Source organism: Hemicordylus capensis, chromosome 1 (assembly GCF_027244095.1).
Source record: "Hemicordylus capensis ecotype Gifberg chromosome 1, rHemCap1.1.pri, whole genome shotgun sequence".
NCBI lineage: Eukaryota > Metazoa > Chordata > Lepidosauria > Squamata > Cordylidae > Hemicordylus > Hemicordylus capensis.
The window spans coordinates 368870851-368893724 of NC_069657.1; the positions used below are offsets into that span (position 1 = coordinate 368870851).

General features: G+C 43.6%; 2 protein-coding genes across 3 annotated transcripts in view; one reads left to right on the top strand and one right to left on the bottom strand.

Annotated features, from left to right (window-relative positions):
* Nucleotides 1-13163, bottom strand: part of PLG (plasminogen) — a 99148-nt gene extending 85985 nt beyond the window's left edge. The window contains exon 1 of the mRNA XM_053295080.1: nt 13118-13163. Coding sequence (XP_053151055.1) covers nt 13118-13148 — 31 coding nt within the window. The 5' untranslated portion in view covers nt 13149-13163. The remainder of the gene's footprint in view (nt 1-13117) is intronic.
* Nucleotides 10170-22874, top strand: part of MAP3K4 (mitogen-activated protein kinase kinase kinase 4) — a 114116-nt gene continuing 101411 nt past the window's right edge. The window contains exon 1 of one of the 2 annotated variants that reach the window (XM_053295028.1): nt 10170-10554. The gene's annotated coding sequence lies outside the window, so the exon portion shown is untranslated. Of the gene's footprint in view, nt 10559-22874 lie in introns of both variants that reach the window. The other variant, XM_053295038.1, reaches the window with a different exon arrangement.

The following is a 22874-nucleotide window of genomic DNA, read 5'->3' on the forward strand; positions in this document are numbered from 1 at the left end:
TGAAATAAAAGAAGTTGTTAAGGACGAATGTGAAAAGAGACTGCCAAAGACCAAGAAACAGAAGAAATCAAAAATGGATGTTGGAACAGACGGTGGAAATTGCCTAGAAGAGAAGCCAAAGTCAAGAAAGATAAAGGCCTCATGAAGGAACTTAATAGGGAATTTCAGAAAGCTGTTAGAAGAGACAAGGAGCAATACTACAATAACATCTGTAAAGACCTTGCGCTATGCTGATGACAGCACTCTGATAGCTGAGAATGCAGATGATCTGCAAGCTGTAGTGATGGAAGTCAAGGAGCACAGTGAAAACATGGGACTACAATTAAATGTAAAGAAAACTAAACTAATGACAACGGGTACAGCAACCAGCCTCAGTATTGACAATGAAGACATTGAAGTGGTGGATAGCTTCTGACTTTTAGGGTCAACCGTCAACAGTAAAGGATCCAGAAGTCAAGAAATATGCCGTAGACTAGCACTTGGTAGGGTTGCAATTAGGAAAGTGCAAACTGATTTGGGTACAAATCGATTTGTACCCAAATCTAGCTGATTCGGGTGATTTGGAGACAAAGATCACTCCTGTGGTCCATTGGCTAGATTTTGGTACAAATTGAATCACGCCTGATTCAATTTAAATTGATTCAAGATTTTGATCCCCCCTATTAATTCCCCCAGATTCCCAGCTTTCATTTTTAAAAAAAGATAAGCTCTAGCCCTTGTAGAAGTGGAGTTATGGAGCAAAATGTGTGGTGACTATTTTTCAAGTGTTTGGATTCTCTGGTATATAATAACTTTCCCTCAATGAATCCCTATGAGGATTCATTACACACCTTCATTTCTTCTATTCATTTTGACTGTCTTTTCGACCATGCCAACTGTCAACTGCCATGTGCCAACTACACCCCACTCCCACCCGCAAGGCAGTGCAGTACTACTCAGTTTATGTTCTAGGATTTTTTTCAAGTGTTTAGGCTCTTTGTTGTCTAATAACCTTTCCTCATAATGAATCCCTATGAGGATTCATTACACACCAAAGAGGCTAAACACCTCAAAAATTCCTAAAATATAAACTGAGTATCCAATGGGTTGCGGGGTAGTTGGAACATGGAATGCCACTAATTCTCCACCCCCACCTGCAAAGCAGTCGGGTCAAAATGAACAGATGAAATGAAGGTGTGTAATGAAGATACCAAAGAATCTAAACACTTCAAAAATACCAAAAAAATAAACTGAATACCCCGGTGTGTGTGTGTGGTGTAGTTGACACATGGCAGTTGAAAGTTGGCCATGATAGTCAAAATGAACAGAAGAAACGAAGGATACTCATAGGGATTCATTATGAGGAAAAGTTATTAGACACCAAAGAATCTATTATTATTTATTAATTATTTATTCTAAACATTTCAATATTCATAAAAATTAAAATGAGTACCCCACTGCCTTGCAAGGGTGGGTGTAGTTGGCACATGGCAGTTGACAGTTGGCACTGGCCAGTGACAGTCAAAATGAACAGAAGAAATGAAAGTATGCAATGAATGATCATAAGGATTCATTATTAGGAAAAGTTATTATACACCAAGAATCCAAACACTTGAAAAATGACTGCACATTTTGCTCCATAACTCCACTTCTACAAGGGCTAGAGCTTAGTTCTTCTTCTTCTTCTTTTTTTAAATGAAAGCTGGGGATCTGTTTTAGGGTTAGGATATGGCAACTTCAAATACCCATTGTTTCCTATGGCAAAAATGTTCAAAATCAGTAAAAACTAAATAAAGTCATTATAAATCAACCAAGTGTCCCACTGCCTTGAAATTTGGGTGGTTGTTGGCACCCATGGGGATCCATCCACCACCTGAATTTTGTGCCCCAGGACCTTGTTAAGTGGTCCAAATTGGTTTGAATCCAAATTGAATCACAGCATATACAAACCAAATCTGGGGTGATTTGGAGGGGGTAGATTTGGATACAAAACAAATTGGGGTGATTTGTTTTGGGCACAAATTGAATAAAAACAATCGATTTGTGCACATCCCTAGTTGCAGTGAAGGCCTTGGAAAGGATATTTAAATGCCGTGATGTGTCTACATCTACAAAGATAAGAATCGTTAAGACAATGTTTTTCCCCATGACACTCTATGGATGCAAAAGCTGGACTTTGAAGAAGCAAGATAGAAAAAGCATTGACACTTCTGAACTTTGGTGCTGGAGAAGACTTTTGAGGATACTATGGACAGTCAGGAAAACAAACATATGGATCATAGATCACATCAATCCAGAATTTTCATTTGAGGCACAAATGACCAGGCTCAAACTATCCTACTTCAGACACATTATGCAAAGACTCAGCTCCCTTGAGAAGTCTATAATGCTGGGGAAAGCTGAAGGAGAGAGAAGAGGACAACCAGCAGCAAGGTGGATGGACTTGATTACAACAGCAATGAATGCATCACTGAGAAACCTTAAAGGCTAAGTTGAAGATAGATCATCCTGGAGAATCTATCTATGTGGTCACTAAGCGTTGACACCGACTTGACAGCACTTAATCAATCAATCATTCATATCTGAAACTACCACAACTGGAAGACAGATAGCTAGAACTTACTTTTATGACTTCTAGCTGCTTATGTACATGGAGAACACAGCTTTTTCTGGACATTCAGTTATGAAATTTCCCCACTGGCAACTTGAAGTGGCATAGACCACAACGTTTTGTTGGCTCACCTGCCACTTGTGTGAATTATGCCCAAATCTGATCTCACAAAAGGCAAAGAATGGAACAATAATAATATTCACAACACATGATCTTGATATTTTCCTTCAATTCATATCAGCACCAACCACAGATCTTTTTGCACTGGAAGCAAGAAGTCAAATGAAGTTCTTCATTCTTTTAAATGACACACAGAAATAGAAGTTGAATTCAGGAGAATATCACTTCCCTCCTCAAAATCTTCTGGCTTCGTGTTGCTTCATGGTAAAGTGAGCCCAGGTATGTATCTCAAACTGCTATTGTGGCTGGCTGGGAATCATGGGAGTTGTAGTCCAAGGGACCAAGTTTGAGAACCCCTGACATAAGCTGCATGTTATTTAACAACTATTAAATAGTTGCTAGGCAATAGTTTAACAACGATTGCATCTCAGATAAGAGGCAACACTTTTCAGTTAGGGGTGTGTGTGGAACAGTTTATTGTGGTTCAGTTTGGATTCAAGCTGAATTCAAAATGAACCGCAGGTCCGCAAACTGGTCCAGTTGAACGAACTGCTGGTTTGATTCAATTGGTTGAACTGGGTTGAACCGGTTCAACTCTCTTTACAAGCTATGCTTGTAAAGAGGAATCTAGAGAGGATTCCCCTTTACAAGCATAGGGGTGGGGGAATAACTTAAATGGTGTCTAAAGAGCCCTACTGGTCTGGCAGCAGCCATACTGCCACTCCTAAAATGCTCCTGGTGCTCCCCAGCAGCCCGGCCATGTGGTGTGGCTCCAACATTGACTGGCCACCATGCATGGCACCCCTTTGCTTGTAAGGATCCTCCCCTTTTCTTGTAACCCCACCTCATTCACTATCCTTTTACAAGCATAGACCCCTTGAACTGCAGAACTGGTTCAACCTGGTCTGCCTTGGACCGGGCTCAGTTTGGTTTGATCATGGACCCAACTGACTCTGGTTTGGTCCATGATCGAACCATCAAACTGGCCCAGTTCCAGGCAAACTGGTTCTCCTTGAACCGGTTCATGAACACTCCTATTTTCAGTATTAGGTGCACACCACCTTTTGTAGCTCCATATTGCTCCTCTTCTGTAGGTATGTAGAGCTGATATCTAGCAAAAAAACCCCAATGGGCATATTCAAAGTGATACGTAGATACAAAATGCAGAGATACAAAAGGACCATATTGAGGAAAGACCATAACTCAGTTATATAGTACATGCTTTGTAGGAAGAAGTTCAGTTTGTTGGGGAAAATGCCCATCTAAAACTCTGGAAGACTGCTGCCAGTCAGCATACATAATACTAAACTAGGTGGACCAATCATTTTGGTATAAGGTAGCTGCATATGTTCATAAGTCTTGGAGGAAACATGGTAACAGGCAGGAGTAGCTTCCATCAGAAATCTCAGTCCAAACCATGAAGCATCTTAATTAACAGATAAGTCTTAAAGAAGTGAGTATAATCAGAGACCAAAGCACACAATAATTGTCCAAGCTGCTATAGGGTTTCTGTTGATCTCTAGATGTAGTTCCCTGGACCCCATGCTCTTCTCTGAGAGATTTAGGTGTTCACCAAGGAACTGACAAGGGTATTGATCAATTTACCACAAACTTGTAAAGTATTAGAGATGGGCTGCATGTTATACATATTATAGAGATACCACCAAAATGTGAACACCTTGTTGATCTCTCCCCACCGCCCCCAACTGTTGCAATGTATACAGGAGTATTCCCTGCAACACAGCATTATATTATAATGCTGTGAGCTTCTCCATCCTTGCCTGTGGCTGCCAATGGTGTTGAAACCGACTGTATGATGCCATGATGTTATTTGGTTGGTACTCCTAAATGTTATAGCAAGGAAAGACCTTGCCTCAGGGATGCCATTTTTCAGCATCATCCCAGCCATAATGTGTAGTTCAGCTCTTACTCCCCCCCCATGTACACCAAGAACACTGAATTACCCATAATTAAAGCTTCACTCCTTTGGACAATCTGGACATCTCACACAAAATTAGTGATCTCTTGATAAGAGCAATGGCTAGGGAATTTACTGTTTCCTTCTAGAGATGTCAAGAGGTGGTAGGAGTACCTTCCAAAAAATTCTTGATTTTTCGTTATATTTATACCCTGCTTTTCCTTCATTTTGGAGCTGAAGGCAGAGTATATAAGGGTTTCAGGTGGTCACACTGATCATAACAAGACCTGTTTAACTTCATTCAAAGAAGAATGCCTCAGTCTATTAAGTACTATGGTACCTTTGAGATTATCTGGAGACATGCATTTTCATAGACAACAGATTTCATCAGATGCTTATATCTTATGCATTGAGTGATACAATCCAATGCTACTAAGTTTGCTGCTGAATTTTACCCAGTTTAATTCTCTGCCAACAATAATAATAATCAGAATTAATTATATGCTTCTGATATGCAAGTACTTCTGGAATGACTTTTTGATGGTGCCATGCAGGCGCACTCTGCATGATTTAATGCTGACACTGCACAAATCTGGACTGTGTTGGGTAAGGAACTACAACTAAAGGAGATACAAGTTAAAGGGCACCCTCAACATTAATCTTTACAAATTGGTATCTAAGTAGTTAAAGAGAATGAAGGTCTCTCATGTATGTATGTATCTATGTATGTATGTATTTATTTATTAGTTTTATATACCGCCCTTCCAAAATGGCTCAGGGCAGTTCACAGCATGATAAAAACAATTAAAACAAATTAACAATTAAAAACTATTAAAACACAATAAAACCAATAAAACAGCTAAAAGCCCTGAAAATCAGGGCAACAATTTAAAACAGTTAATCATTTAAAACCCTGGAAGGCCAGGCCAAATAGGTAGGTTTTAAGGGCTCTCCTGAAGGACTGCAATGATCTCAAATTACGAATTTCTGCCGGGAGTGCATTCCACAGCCCAGAAGCAGCTACAGAGAAGGCCCGCCTCTGTGTTGCCACCAGACGAACCGGTGGTAACTGGAGACAGACCTCCTCAGATGATCTTAACGTGCAGTGGGGATCATGTAAAAGAAGGCACTCTCTAAGATATCTCTGACCCAAGCCATTCAGGGCTTTAAAGGTAATAACCAGCACTTTGTATTTTGCTTGGAAACATATCGGCAGCCAGTGTAACTGTTTCAAAACGGGCATCATATGGTCTCTCCGGGTTGTCCCAGAGACCAATCTGGCTGCCGCATTCTGAACTAACTGAAGTTTCCAGACTACGTACAAAGGCAGCCCCACGTAGAGCGCATTGCAATAGTCAAGCCGGGAGGTTACCAGCTGATGCACCACTGTTTTGAGGTCATCCTCTCCGAGGAATGGGCACAGCTGTCGAATCAGCCGAAGCTGATAGAAAGCACTTCTGGCCATGGCCTCCACCTGAGATACCAGGGTGAGGCCTGGGTCCAGGAATACTCCCAAGCTGCGCACCTGCTTCTTTTGGGGGAGTGTAACCCGATCCAGCACATGGAGATCTAACTCATCCCTCAGATTATGAGCCCCCACAATGAGCACCTCTGTCTTGTCTGGATTCAGCTTCAATTTGTGCTCCCTCATCCAGCCCATTACTGCCTGTAGGCAGGCATTTAGAGAATGAGTGCCATTTCCTGAAGATGAAAAGGAGAAGTAGATTTGGGAGTCATCAGCATACTGATAACACCCAGCACCAAATCTCCTGATGACCTCACCCAGCGATTTCATGTAGATGTTAAAAAGCATTGGTGACAGAATGGAGCCCTGGAGGCCTCCATATAGCAGCTTCCGTTTTGAGGAGCAACTGTTACCAAGCTCCACCATCTGGAATCTACCCGAGAGATAGGAACGGAACCACTGCAAATCAGTGCCCCCTATCCCCAACTCCCCCAGGCGATCCAGAAGGATACCATGGTCGATGGTATCGAACGCCGCCAAGAGATCCAAAAGTACCAGCAGAGTCACACTCCCTCTGTCGATTCCCCGGTAAAGGTCATCCATCAGGCCGACCAAGGCTGTCTCAACCCCATAGCCAGCCCTAAAGCCAGTTTGAAATGGATCTAGATAATCAGTTTCCTCCAAGACTGCCTGGAGCTGGTCGGCCACCACCCTCTCAATCACCTTGCCCAACCAAGGGAGATTGGAGATTGGCCTGTAACTGTCCAGAACACAGTAGTGGCACAAGAAAAGAAAAGAAAACACCTGAGGGGAGTACAGAAGGGCAGACTATTTCTGGATGGTCAAGCTGTGTCCCACATGCTAGATTTCTGAAACAGAAAATGGAGGGGGACTACTTTTCGATGGGGGTACTTGCCCCACTCCCTCTGGAGCCACCCTTGGCATAACATTGTGTGCAAATTCAGGTGGGACATTCTGTCCTTTTGCAGGCACACTTTATTCACCAATGCTGCTTCCTACATATTTCAATAGGCATATGGTCTTTGGAGTGCAGCCTCTGTGGTATTTAATGCAAGCAAGTTATATATGTTTAATTAAATTATATATGTTTAATTACAAGCTTTGAAAAAAATATTTTTTTTAACCTGGTGCCCAAAACTGAATTTGGCAGCAGGTGAACCTTTCATGAGATTATGTTGCCCCAAATTCAATGCACCTACTAGCTGTGCCGGCATGTGCCAGAAGTACTCCAAATTAGCGAAGAATCACCAACTTATTCAGAAGGCCAGAAATCAAACCAGAACAGAATAATTAATTGTCTCCTGCTTGTTTGTGTTGCATTGATTCTACATTCCAAACACTGTGCTGTAGATATGCCTTAAGGGTCACTTAGGTCACATAGTTAGTCCTACTCCACAGAGAACTGTAGTTCTAACAGAGAATTCTCATAACTAACCCAATGACAATAACTCCTGTGATTATTTGAGGTGGGAGTTAAGATGACATGAAGTCAATATGTCTACAGTGTAGATTTCCCCTTACATTGTGCACTGTTCTGAAAGCTAATATTTTGAGTAAATGAAATTGTTTTAGTCTGTAGCAACAAGAAGAGAAAAGAAATGGCATGGCATCTTAGGAAGTCTCTTACTGAGTATGTTATGCATTTGCTTGGGATATTTTTATCCCGCTTTTTGATTTATATACTAAATTCACAAGATGGCTTATCAAAAACATCATAACAATAAAAAATAAGAAAAAACAATATTAAAATAAATAAAACAGCAAAAGCAACACAAAGCAAGATAAAAGAGTGGTATGATCCAATAACATGGATTCCTGAAGAAGCAATAAAACAATATCTTCACTGTAATTAAAAGCTCTGGAGAGAATTTTTTTTTAAACTTGGTGCCCAAAACTAAATAAATTTGGCAGCAGGTTAACCTTTCATGGGAGAGCATTCCATAAAAAGGATACAGCCACAGAGAAGGTCCCCCCGCCACCCCCCTCTCTCCCTCTCTTCAGTCTCCTATGAAGACAAGGCATCCAGAGAAAGATTATACTTTCACAGGTGGTATTAAGCATGTGTAACATTTAGTTCTCAGCAGCAATTTTTGGGGGAAACCGGACTGGATCATTGAAGGAGGCAAACAGTAGGTTTGCAAAGCTGACCAAAGAGACTTCAAAGAGAAGTGGTTTGGCTGCCACCAAAGCAGGAGGCAGATTGTGAACAGGATGTGTGTAAATGAAGACAAACTGGACTCCCTTATGCCCAGAAAATGTTTTCTTGCACAGGGGCATATCAGTGGAGTAGCTTTTTCATTGCTGAAGTATTCTACAAGACAAAGGGTTATCTGCTATTCTTGATTTGGTGGTCAACACCTAGTCTAAGGTGAGGTGGGAGCAGAAGGGAGGTTACAATTTCTAAGAAGTCCATTTCTGGTGTAATTTATTGAAAAGTTTATGAGTTGGTGATTAAATAATGTCTCCTTTGGAGCAATGGGTTTAAATCCAGCCCGAGTATGAAACAAGGAATAGTTAACTTCTATTTAACACATGAATGTTGGTTTTGTTCGGTTGTTACATTTCCCACCCTTTGTCCTGGAAACAAAGAGCAGCATCTTTGGGGATACCAGGCCATCCAGTTGTCCATGCACAGGTGACTTCTCCTATACCATGCTTTGGGCAGGTCACTGTCTTAATAGCTGGTGAGGCCCTAAAAATTAACGCCATTACTTATTACATGCATTGTACTAGTTAAAATGAATTTGCATTGATGTGATTAAAAGAAGTGAGGATCTGAGTGGATGCCAATCTGAAATGCATTCATTGCACTCAGTAAAGCTTAAAATACACAAGTCCAGGATTGCAGCCCTATAATTGTGTACACATCCCCCCTACCCCATACACACACTTGATGATGATCAGATTACCTGATGGCACAGCGGGGAAATGCTTGACTAACAAGCAGAAGGTTGCTGGTTCAAATCCCCGCTGGTACTATATCGGGCAGCAGTGATATAGGAAGATGCTGAAAGGCATCCTCTCATACTGTGCAGGAGGAGGCAATTGTAAACCCCTCCTGTATTCTACCAAAAGAAAACCACAGGGCTCTGTGGGTGCCAGAAATAGACTTGATGGGGGAAAGAAATCAACCTTTAGGGGGCAAGTTGCCATATTGTGCTACAGACAGCTCTCTAACATGCCTGCTAGTAAAATCATATCTAGTTTCGTTAGACATTGATCTCACCTGCCATGACATCCATGTGCTCCAGAGTTCATTTCAAGAACCAGGTTTAGCTATGGGTGCGACATGCATCACATTACATTATTAGCAGGTAGGAATGACTCTTGCTTGTTTCCGCTGGGCCTGCTAAAAAGGTAATGTCTGAATTGGGTAAGAGCTTGCTAGGGGACATGACAGTGACACATGACATCCTGCAGTCCTAAACTTTCCCGGAGCTACCGGCCAGTCAAACCTAAGGCCGATCCATATGTTATGTTCAACGCTCCTACCAGTGTAGTCAGGGGCATAGCTATAATGGAGCAAAAGGGTTCAAAGAACACGCCCCCGCAGCTCCTGAGGGCCCTCCAGCTCCACCAAACCCTATTTTCTTCATTATCTCCCTCACTCTGGGGGGCCACCAGAGAGAGGGACCCCCTCTCCCCTACCTACGCCCCTAAGTGTGGTAAAATCATTCAAACTTTATGCTGAACGCAGGCACAGAAGTACACTTTTCCTATCTGTACTATGCATTCGAAGGGATTGTAGGTTCACTTTAAAAACGAACAGGTGCAGTCATTTGCGCAAACAAACACGTGTACGAGTGTACAGCATAATGCCTGAATCAGGCTCTAGGGTGGCTCCTCTCAACGCATCGGACAAGAGAGACGCCAAGACAGCGAGCAGGGATGCTTTGGCGGTCATTTTCATTCCAGGAGTTTCTCCTAGCCTTTAAGCTTTAAACCCTGCTGGCCCTCCTTACTGCAAAGCCTGCTATCACAGCAGCGCTCAGGAGAGGGCAGCCGCTTGCAGCGAGTGTTTAAAAGACCAGCCGGTGAAGTGCTCCAGCGGTCTACTACAAGTCTGGTTTGGGAGGCGGATCGCCACCCTGTGCTTTGTTTGTCATCTCGTCGCTCAGCGCCGCCTCATGCTGCAGCCCTGCCCGTCCGAAACCTCCCTTCCTACTGCTTCCAGAACACGCCAAAAGGAAGAGGAAGGGGAAAGGCAGAGCTCCCCATTGGGATCTGCCTCCCCGGAGGGAACAGAGGATGGGTGCTGCAGAGACTTGCGCGCCGCCGTCAAGAGAGGCGCTCAGCTCCTTGGGAACGCGGTGAGCAGCCCACCCTGTTGTCCGCCGAGGTTCCCAAAGCCGGAAGAGTATGGGAGTCATGTTGGCGTGTGGTGCTTCCGGCAACAGCTGTTCTTCTGATCTTCTGTGGGGGACTGGATGGAGACCTAGAGCTAGTAAGAAAGTCACTTTTCTTTTGCTTGCTTGCACAGCTTCTTGCAGTGGCTGCGAGTAACTTCAAGGAGTCTTCTGGCCCCTTAAAAACTAGGGCTGCAAAAGCCTTCATACACTTAACCTGGGAGTACGTCCCCTTGAACTCAGTGGGACTTTCTTGCTGAGAAGACGTGCATAGGATTGTGCTTGTAATAGCAATTAATTGGAAATAAGTCCCACGCTGTTCAGTGAATTCCTCCCGGTAAGCGTGTTGAGAATTGCACGCAGTGGGATTTAATTCTCAGTGAAATGCATAGGAATTGGACTGAGCTGAAATGGATTTTTTGTGGTGTAAATGTTCGTGGACAAGAATCCACTTTATCAGATGCTGGAAAACGTATGCTACAATAAATCGGTTAGTTTAAGAGGCGCCACAAGAAGGCTCTTTGTTTTTATTGCAACAGACTAAGAGGTGCCTGTAGCCAGCCTAAAAGTTTATGGGGGACCCCCACAGAAGTGGGGTGGGTCCAGCTTAGGGGAGGTGTCTTAACTCAGTTTATCTGCTTCTGCAACGTAAATTATTTGTGGTGATGAAATTTTTTGTGGAATGAAATTATTTTGTGGTGATGAGATTTTTATTTTGCTTAAACTGGCTTGAATAAACTTGAGAAAGTTCAAAAGGATAGAATTGTTATGACTTTTATTGGATCTCCTAATACGGCTGAGCGGGAGTTTCCAAATGGCTCTATTATAAGCTCTGCGTTGAAGCACTACAAACCTATGTGTTTTTACTTGAAAGTTCAGTGGAGCTAAGTGTGAGTGATATTGCAGCCTGATCTTATGCATCTTTACTTGGAAATAAGTCCGCAATCGATCGACTTACTTGTAAGTATATGTAGGACTACAGCCCAATTTCCTCAGAGTTTACTCAGAAGTAAGTCCTACTGATTTTAGTAGGACTCTCCCAAATAAGTATGCATAGGATTGAGGAATTAGTGCTGCATGTCCTGTACACTACATGTTCTATAATGTGAGGATTGGGATGCATGTGCGGCGTACACATATGCACAAGGAAATGTTGCTAATTTTCAGGCTTTTATTTCAAGCCCAAGAGATTCTTTATGCCAAGATTGGTCTTAAGCAACATTAAAGCATATTAAAACTGAATTACTTGTCCAGGCTAGTCAGCTGCCTAGAATGCTCTGAGAACAAAGGAATATCTGGGCTGTGCATTGGATAAAACACTCATTTAGTTCTTTCCAGAGCTGGTGGGTAATTGTAAAATGCCATGGCTTTTGAAACTAGGTCTGGGTTATTCCTGGGCTTGTAGACGATATTCTGCCAATGAACTAGAAAATAGATCATAACACTTAGCAGTTATGAGTGTTCAAAGTGCTTCATTAGTTTAGCAATCTTTACAACAACCCTGTAAGGTAGCTCTGTATTATTCTCTCCATATGGTACACAAGAAGCTGAGAGAACATGGCTTGCTTAAGTCCAGCGGGTAGATTCATAAAAGAGGTAGGATTTGAACCCAGGACTTCTGCATTCACTTTCTTAGTCCCTACAATGACACTAGCTCTTACCATGTTGCAGCTCTTAGATTCTCAAACAATGGTTCAGGGACACCCAGAATCACAAGAAATTTGCAGGGGAAGGTCACGAACACTGGGGGTATGGAAGCCATGTGAAGGCTAAGTTTTTTTTCCTGCATCCCTTGTAGGAAGTCTGCACTCAGCCGCTGGAGAAAGGCGTTGCTGTAGTTGTGTCGGTGCTCACTAGAACAGTCATGCAGGCCCTGCTGCCAGACAGGAGTGATTCAAACAGATAGTCAAGATTTTAGCAGGATTGCCACCCCTCCCCTGTCACTCTCCACAAGGTACACTCTCCATATGTCACTCTGATGGGAGGGGTGGCAATCCTGCTGAAATCTTGACTCTTTGCTCCTGTGCATCATGGGATGCCTGGTGCTGTGCATGAGAACCTTCACAGCTGGATGTTTGGATGTGCATGCCTGTACTTTAACGTTTTGCACAATGAAGTGAATGGGAGTAACTGCATGAACCTGAACACCTTGTACTGGTGGTGTCTGCTTGCGGTGCAGGTATAACATTATAGTTTCATGTTGGCAAAGTAGCCTTGTAGGCTCTCATCTTAAGCAATAATTTACTGTTGCAGTGGATATTAGGAGCAGGTTGTGAAGCATCTGAAATGGAGTACTCTAGTTCAAGTTGCTCATATGGACCACAGTCATGATTGCAGTATTCTGGTAATAATGGATCATGATGAACAATGCATCAGAACAGGGGTGTCAAGCTGCAGCCCTCCAGCCTGTTGTTGGACTACAACTCCCATGACCCTCAGCTACAATGGCCAGTAGCCAGGGATGGTGAAAGTTGTAGGCCAATACTCGCAGGAGGGCTGAAATCCCTGCATTCAAGCCAGAAATCTATGAGAAATCTGAGAGAACCTTTGTAACCAAGAGGTGCATAGAAGGAACATGTAAACCAAGTGCAGTCTCTCTAGTCACTGCAACATGGTAATGAGGAGGGGAGGGGATGCATTCATTTGGTTCCTTGTACCTGCAAGTATCCACAGAGGGGCCCAGTACATTTCAGATTCTCTGCCTCAGAAAGTGAATTGGATTCTTCCCTGTGGAGGCAAAACAGCAACAAGAAAATTCAACAATTGATAAGTTGCTATTCTTTACTGGTTTCGTTTTGCTTAATGGTGAGGTCAGCCACCCAGCAAGTCTCCCTTATATCACCTTTCTAGGAGATATCTCAGCTTTCCTCTATGGTTTTGTCTTGCCCTTGGACACATGCTTCATCCCAACTACCTCACTAGGAACTGCCTAGTTTTGTGATGATCCAGGTCCCGCCTCTCTAGGGATAGAGTGTGTGTGTGTGTGTGTGTGTGTGTGTGTGTGTGTGTGTGTGTGTGTGTGTAGACAGCAGAGCAACCAACTACCAACCCTTAACCTATTAGGCTCTATTCATGTGCAACAGGGACCACCTCTGTAGGAGGAATAACTTGTTCTCTCCCATAATTTACAGAGTCTGTAGAACTTTATGCTAGAGTGGCTTCAAAAGGAGCTAAATACCAGCTGTAATGTGGACTAAATGTATCCAGTTACAATTCTTCTAGAATATATTACTTTTAGAACAGGGTTTCTTAATGCATTCCAACGATTATATAATTTTCAGACTGCACCAGAAAAAGTATTGAGGAAGCAAAGGAGAGGTGAAATAGATCCTGTTTGGCAAAATCTCTTGCATGTTAAACCTCCACAAACAGAAACATCTCTTCATTTCTCACTAACATCCTGACTAAATTGACAGAAATAGTAAATTGACAGAAATTCAACAAAAGCATTTCATAGCATTGAGATGAACTTTCGTGGGGGGAGGAATTGTGACAATCACAGATAGCAGATTGTATCAGAGCTGCTTTAAGAAATGGTTCACTAAAAGCATCCAGTTGGCTCAAACAAGTGAGTCACACCATACATTTCAGGACCGTGGAGCAAGTGAGGCTATAAGGGAACTCAGGATATAATATGTCCCATTCAGAAACAAAAAAGAAAGTGGTATTGACATTTAAAAGGTAGGAAAGGGGCATAAGGGTTGGTTATGCTCTGAAAGTGTGGGGGAAATGCACCTATGTATAAGATCATGACCACTTACCCTTCAGGACTTTTGGAATAACTAGCTCACTGGTGAGGCACATTTACCTTGTAATCCTTTTGTATTCAACCTCTGAAGATCTTGAATTGCCTTAGAGAGTTTGGAGCACCTAGAAGACAAGAAGCCAGAGGATGCAAGTCTGAATTTCAACTGCAATATGAGAGAGATCATTCTTAGCATCTCCATTTGGGATATTATTCCCTTGGTGGTAGCAGCAGATACTCCTTTTCTCTTCAGCTTTCTTTCTTGTTGCCTACACTTTGCCTTGCTTGTCCTTCCACAGACAAAACTATAAGTGGAAGAGATGCACCACTTCTGCTTGCAATCTAGCAGTGGCAGGAGGAAGCAATCTTGACTGAATGGGATTGAGGCAGAATGTGTCAAGTAATTTCTCACCAAAGGAGGTGAACCATTGCCTGTTTAAGACATTCTGCCTTAGTTCTGGGAAACAGCATAGTTGGGAACTATAATTTGCCACCAGAAAGGATGAGAACACAGGCATTTTGTCCACCATTGCCCCCACAAGGCATCATCTCTGATAGCTTGGCTTTTAAATTAAAATATACATGTATTAAACATATTGAGCCTATTCCCATGATCACTGGAAAGTGGGCTAAGGGAGCCTAGCCCACTTTCCAGTGATCGTTGGAACCACCGGGCTCGCGGGTGAGCCCGGTGGTTCCAAGGTGGCTAGCCCACCTAAATCCCCCTCCCCATAAATGAAGTTAACCTAGCGAGTGCTCCGTTAACCTTGTTTTTTTGCTCATGTGCCAATGCAGAGCATGGTGACACACAAGTAGACCCCTGACCGAGAGGCTACAAGTAGCCTCCCTGTCTCAGGGGCATCCTCGGACTTCCGGGTGCTGTGGGGCCCCTGATTCCCACAGCCCCCACTGCTTCTGTGATGGAGCCGATAGTCGTGTGGGCAGCCGATCTGCCCACCCTTGTCTGCAAAGAGAGTGGGCTAAGCCCACTCTCCCCAAAGAGCCCAGTAAGGCGCCGATCTGCCCACCCCACAGTAAGGCGCCGATCTGCCCACCCGATCTGCCCACCCTTGTCTGCAAAGAGAGTGGGCTAAGCCCACTCTCCCCAAAGAGCCCAGTAAGGCGCTTCACACTAATCGTGTGAAGCGCCTCATTGGGTTGTTGTGGTGTATGTGGTTTTAAGATTTGTACTGTGCCTTTAAGTGGTTTGGAAATGTAAGTGGGAGACATTAGATAAAAGGCAGGAAGCAGCAGAAGGAGAGCTTGCTCAGCTCTGACTGTGCATGTGATGTCTTTTGGGAACTGCTCTTAATAAAAGTATTTTGTGGACCTTTCTACTCTCTTGTCTTGGATCCAACAGTTGTATCCTAAGGAATTGTGATACAAGCATAAGTTGTTCCACTCAAGCAAAGAGGAGGGATGTTTTTCCCCTGCTCTTCCCTTCCTTCTGCAGCCCCAGGGGCACAGCAAGGTCAGCGGGGGCCTGTGTTCCATAAATGAACATTGGAAGTCCCCTTTAATTGTTTTGCTCCTCATCTTCCTGTTGCTCCTTGCCCCCACTCCTCTTTGCCCCCACCGCTCAGTAGCCAGGTCACGTGGCAGTGGGTATGGGTGTTCCATGGCATATCTCCTTGCTTGAATGAGGAGAGAAGCCGTATAACTCCTTACCGCTGTGCGACCAGAGAGTGTACATGCACCCAGATTAGGCCTCAGGGCACATGTGGGTTATTCTCAATTGGCTTGCGCAGTGCTGAGGGGTACTATGGCTTCTCTCCTCATTTGTGTTAGGCAAGAGGCCACATAACACTCCCCGTCGCTGCACAAGCCGGCTACTGAGTGGTGGGGGCAAGGAGCAGTGCAAGCAGTGAGGTCGAGAGGCAGCAGGTCATGGCAGCATTGGCGAGAGGGGGAGGAGCAGATAGTAGGGTCTCTGGGGCCATGGCAGCCTGTGTTCTTGGACACCTTTGAATACCAGTAATTACGCCACTGTGCAGCCCCCTGTAACCCCCCCCAATCTGCTCCTGAGGATTATGGGGGGCGGGGGCTGTGAAGCAGGATGGCATATGACACAAGAGAACTGTCCCAGGAAAGGAGAGAATCAACAGAAAGCGGGAAATTTCCTTAGAAAGCATAGAATTTCCCCCCATGCTACAAGTGCTTAGGATAAATGATTGTTACAGTATTTAAAATACACTGGACACCAGCAACACTAATTAACAGAAGCTACTACAAGTGCTCCAGATGTTTAAGATGTATTTAGACCAACTGTGTGTTAGGTGCGTGCTTATATAACAGGCATTAGATTGGGTAAAAAGCAAGCAAGGCGTCCGCTTTCAATGCACAACGAAACTGTTCCACTTGATGAAAATGCAAAATGTTCTGCTCTTTGCAAGTGCACATCTGTCAGGCGTTGTGTTATGAACTTAGAACTGTTTCCCATTCTTTCCAAAACTAACTGGTATTTATTATTCGAGTAGGAAAGAATCCTAAGCTTAAGAGGCTTCTTTGTAGGCAGAGAAGAAAAATGTGAAGGGGAACTCTCTGAATGGAGAAATTGTCAAGCAGACTCCGATTCCTCTTTGTGCAGTTGCCTCAGATGTGATGCAAGTGAAGCCTTTTTTGTATTTTCCCATGTTTATGACCATCATGACTTTTACTAAACAGTACAGCATTGATACATTTTATTGTTCCCGAATGGCATTTCCTTATCCACCATGGTTGTTTTTTTAAAAATTGGGTATAAGACAGTAGGGATGTGCACAAAGCATTTTGTGCATCGGGGGGTGGGGTGGGGTGGGTGGCGGAGAGTGGGTGCTTTTAAAAAAGGAAGGCAGGTCTTACCTGCCCCTCCGCCCCCACCTCAGCACTGTCGGTATTAAACAGCTGTGCTGTCTGTTCTGAAAAGCCACACCGTGTGCAGCTGCTTCCTGCTTGGGAACAGGAAGTTCCCTGTTCCCAGCAGCCTATGGGGGGCAGCGGCAGCATGTAAATAGCGTCTGTGCAGTGGCAGCGTGTAAATGTTGTCTGTTCCCAAGCAGGAAGCACCTGTGCGCGGTGTGGCTTTTCAGAACAGAGAGCACAGCTGTTTAATATAGATAGCACCGCGGTGGCATGTCAAGGACAGTGAAGGGTCAGGTAAGACCTGCCTTCCTCCTTTTAAACTGCCCGCTTGCCCCCCACCGAAATGATTCGGCAAGAGCAGCTCAAAGTGTTTTGGCACCTCAGTTTAGAGGTGCTGATATGCTTCATGCACATCCCTACAAGGCAGGATAACTTTCCAGTGGTTGACAAGAGGGCAGTTTGGGCCTGCTCTGCCTTGAGAACTGCCTGCTGCTGTGTAATTCTGCTCACCGGTTAAGATCTTTTGGGGAGGCTATGCTTCTTGTGTGGATGCCATTGGACACTTGGCTGGCAAGCATGTGCAACAGGGCCTTTTCTGTTGCTGTAAGGGAGACATAAATGGGCTCACATGTTCCCCAAGGCAACACAGGTCATTCTGAATCACTCACGCCACTGCAGGCATCTAACGCAATGTCTGCAGTGTTGCGGAATAGGGCTCATCCACTATTACTTAAAATTGTGCGATCACACTTCCACAGTGCTATGACCATTATTTCCAATGGGTGTAGCACTGCAGAAGTACTCTGTGATGAGACTTGGCTGAAATTATTAAATTTATATGCTGTTTGTGGGCAGAATATTCTTTTTTAAAAAAATTACAGGTGATCCCTGATTATTGCAGGGGTTACATTCCATGATATCACCATGAATACCAAAACCATGATAATTGAAACCTTGTGCCTATGGGAATGATGGGGTTAGGTTCCTCTATACATAAAGAAGTACTAACAAATTATTCTGCTAATAACTAATCTGCCTACTTTCCTTTCAAAATAATCTTTATTGATAATAACTACCTTCACAAATTAGCACACTTCAGCCTTAGATGTTCAGACATCTGCCATCTCGAATTGGGGTGGATGACATCATTACAAACTACACCACTGAGGTGTCCCTGTGTGTCACTCAATACAACTGTAGTGAATTTGGTTCAAATCGGTTAGGCAGTCCACAAGTTAGCCCACTTGTGCCTCAAACATTCATTCATCTGCCATCTTGAATCAGGGTGGATGCTATCATTGCAAACAACGTCAATGAGGCATTCATATGCATCCCTACAGCTGTAGCAAATTTGGTTCAAATTGGTCAGGCAGTTCACAAGTTAGCCCACTTGCACCTCAAATGTTTGTGTATCTGACATCTTGAAATGGGGTGGGTTACATCATCACAAATTATGCCAATGAGGTGTCCCTATGTGTCCCTACAGCTGTACCAAATTTGGTAAAAATCTGTTCCCACTTGTGCCGCAAACGTTAATACATCTGCCATCTTGAGCTGGGGTGGATGACATCATCACAAACTATGCCACTGAGGTGTCCCTATGTGTCACTCACTACAACTGCACCAAATTTGGTCCAAATTGGATAGGCAGTCCACAAGTTAGAGCTCTTGTGCCTCAAATGTTCACACGTCTGCCATGTTGAATCAGGGTAGATCAACAAAAAACAAAAAAGATCCACCCACCAAACTGAACACACACAACTTAGTCCAATAAATCTTTTGTGACAAATATATGCAACCTATAACAAGACAAAGCCATGAGAAATGATACTGGAGAAACAATCGTTTAACATGGGAGAAATAATAAAGTTCATGATGTGAAGAATGGTAGAATGCACAAGTAAAGTCTACTTAGTGACCCAGTGACCTCTGTTTCGAAATATCTTTTTCAAGTGGACATTTGTCCTGGTAAAATGATACTGATCAACTTACTTCAGTGTCCAAAGTTTTCTCTCTTACTACAAACCCTTCTAGAATGTTCTCTCACTCAAGCAAATTCTCATCAAAGATACTATCTTAGTATCTGATGAGAATTTGTTTGAGTGAGAGAAGCTCTTGGTCCAGTTTGAGCTGGTGTGCACACTCATAATGTTTACATCCTCTGGGTCCAGACTGGGTTTCTTTAGGAGTGGTCGAATAATAGCTTCCTTCAATGGAGCTGGGACTTCTCCCTCTCTCAATGAGGCATTTAGAACCTGTTGGAAAACAGCTAAAAAATTCCCTCCCTACTAGATTTAATAAGCCATGAAGGGCAAGGGTCAAGCATGTTTGTGGTCAGCCAAACTCAACTAAACACCTTGTCCACATCCTTGGGCACCAATAATTGAAACTTCTCCAGCAGAACTGGACCGAGTGTTACTCTCGACAACACAGCCCCATGATTGTCATGATGGCCATGAAGTCCTAAGCCACTCCAGATAAGGCAGCCTCGGCATGAATATTGAAGTCACCCAGAACAATCATTCTGGGAGTCCTCAACACCAGATCTGAGACCACCTCTATGAGTTCAGGCAGGGAGATAGCTGGGCAGCGGTTGGCAGTAAAGCAACAGAATCTCCATTCTATCCTGAGAGCCCAACCCCAGGTATGAACTCTGAATCGTCACACACTTGGACAAGGGGCCTAGAGAGGGAAATCGAGCTTTTATACATTACAGTGACCCCACCTTCCTGGCCCTCCAGCCTATGCTGATTCTGCACTAAATACCGAGGTGGACTCAGCTGGGAAAGACTAATCTCTCCCAGGTCTCTGTAATAAAAACCAGGTCAACCCCTTCATCCACAATTAAATCATGGATGACAGAGATTTTATTTTGGACTGACTTGGCATTAAACAGCAGCACCAACAGGCCAAAGGACAAGCTGGTAAAGCAACCAGGAACCCTCCTATAATGGGAACAGCCAGAAGAAGGGATAGGAATAAGATGTTGAGCCACTCTTCCTCTCTTCTGGGGTAAACGAGGCCCCATACCATACCTTCCCCTACCTGTAACCACTCTAATTGAAGCACACACCCCCGCTCTCCCCATGTCCACATCTTTGCTTAGACTCATAATTAAAACACCTAAAACTACAGGAAGCAGAGTACAGCCCTCACCCTCGTGGTTCCCAAAGGGGAGACCCCCTTTGGTGTTGCCCCTTTGGTGGCAACCCGGCAGCAGTGAGCTTGCCACCCAGGGCAGTGTCCCCGTTTATACTGCTAATCCTGGAAATGATGCAGGACCCAGCTCAGAGACTGCTGAGTCAGCACTCGGGGCCCTCCCGGGAGCTGCAGCTCTGCTACCAACAGAGGCCTGCAGCAATGTTGCTCCCAAAGAGAGAGAGCCCCAGGAAAACAGAGGCAGCTGCTGGTACTTACCACAGGCTCTACTCACTGTCTGCCAGGGCAGGGTGACACAGGATAGATAAGCTCCCTTCCTCTCTCTCATTCCCTCTGCTGAAGCTTCCCTCCACAGTGCCTCCAAGTCAGAAATACCTCTGGTAATGCTACTGGATGACTAAAACATGTGCACAGGAACTGTGAATAACTGGAACCTGGTGTGTATATATAGCTGAATCCTGAATAACTGAAAACACGAACACAGAACCCGCAATACTTGAGGACAGTGTTCCCTCCAACAGGGATTCCCAGATGTTGTTGACTACAGCTCCCAGAATCCTCAGCTGCAATGGCTTTTGCTTGGGGATTCTGGGAGTTGGAGTCAACAATATCTGGGAATCCCTGTTGGAGGGAACACTGCTTGAGGACCTCCTGTATTATTACTATTCTGTGAATTCTGAAGTTGCATCTAGACTTGACTAACATGACTTAGCATCGAGACTCGATTAACATGACTGTATGTTCCCTGGAAATGAATGGTACTTAGGTTAGTCATGACTGACTTGCCTCATTGGTCTCAATGGTGCTTAGTCATGACTAACTAGTCTGGCCATTGGATTTAAAATAGGTTCATTCTAGGCCTGAATTCATGGAAGTTACTTTAATGATCTTAATATGTGGATTTGGGCTGCAACTAAAGCACTAAAAATGTTGGCTGTAGTCCCTTTTCCTCTACCACAAGAGCTGCTTTCTGCAGCTATATTTAGCTTTATATATTAAAATGAGCAAAATTTGAAACCTGAGAACAGAGTGTTACTTAATGGAAAACTGGATATGTTTGTTTATATCAGTGGGATTTGGAAACTGGAAACTACTTGGCATGTAGAGTATGCATCTGGATCAGCAAAGTATGTACATTTTAGCAATTAAATATGTAGCTAAAAATGGCCATCACATTTATGCTTTTTGCTAACTTTTCAGCCAGTGAGGTAGACAAGTGTGTAGTACCTGGTAATCCTTTTCTCTGCCTAATCAATGGAAGTAGATCTAACGGCATGACTACGGAAGAGATTCAGATTGGGATCACAGTCAGGGCAAAGAGTTAGATTTCCACATCCCCCCATGCTGTAGTCTTGATCCTGATTGCCCTCACCCTATTTAGCAGGGGCATAACTATAATAGGGCAAGGGGAGACAGTTGTCTGGGGGCCCATTGCCTTGGGGCCCCCTCAGGGGCAAGTCACATGACTGACTCCCCCAGCTGTGCACCCGCCCGGCCTTCTTTTCATCCTCTGAAATTGATGTGAGTGTTAAGACCTGGAGCTACCAGAACAGCATGTCTTTCTCTAGTACCGTTAAATGACTTGCATCATCTACAATTTACAAAACCTTAAAAAAAAAAATTTAGGATGATGTTATATTGTGGCACACAGGTGTGTTTATATATCTATATCTATCTATATTACTATGCTTTTTGTTACCACTATTCACCCTCATCTAAGATTTCTTTACTTCATGAGCTGAGCTTCAGTGAGTGGGGGAGCATTTTAAAATCTTGTCTCTGGGCCCAGTCCAACCTTGCTATGCCCCTGCTATTTAGGAAACATAAATAAACCAAAAGGCAGGCGTGCATGCGTGCGTGCGTCCCCCGTCTCTCCCCCCCCAAAAAAATTACAAAATATGGTAACACACTGGTCATGCAGGAAAATCAAAATGTCTTGGGCTGCAATCCTGCATACAGTAAGGTTGTGTAAGTCTGACTGAAGTCAGTGTAATTTAAATCACTTGCAGGATTGCAGTTTTGTGAATGATAAAGTTGACAAAAGTTCATACTTCCTTGTAGGAAGAATGGAATACACTGTAATAATGAAATAATATTTATCGAAGTTCTTAGATTCAGGATTCTGCTGTGTTTATGTAAATATTAATGGGATTTCAGGGAACAGAAACAGAGTTTAATTAATACTTTTACTGCTTACAGTTTAGACTTTACATTTGAACAGCTTCTCATCAAGAAGCTGATGGAAAGGTTAAAGGGGCTAAACTTAGAATGACTCAAGTTTAAAATACCTAATTAGGGAGTTGGGTGATTAATAGCTTTATGACCTCATGCAGGAATGATGCAATTATGTAACTTCTGGACAGAACTTTGTAACTAATCACATCTAATGCTTTTGATAGACCTACAGACAAGTTTGTCAGCAATCCCATGTCTGCTGAAAGAATAAATATTCTCCTATTAAAAATGGTTGGTGAATCATTGAGAGAATCATTGTGATAAATGATCTATAACATTCTCTTCTAGAGTTTGGTGGTGAAATTTGGCAGAGTGGCTGCAGTCAAGCTAGGGATTCAATGACTTCCATCCTCTCACCATTTTGTTCAATTTGGATTGGTTTGGATGATTTATCTGAGCAGGACCACCTGCCATGTAACTAAAGACACGCAAGT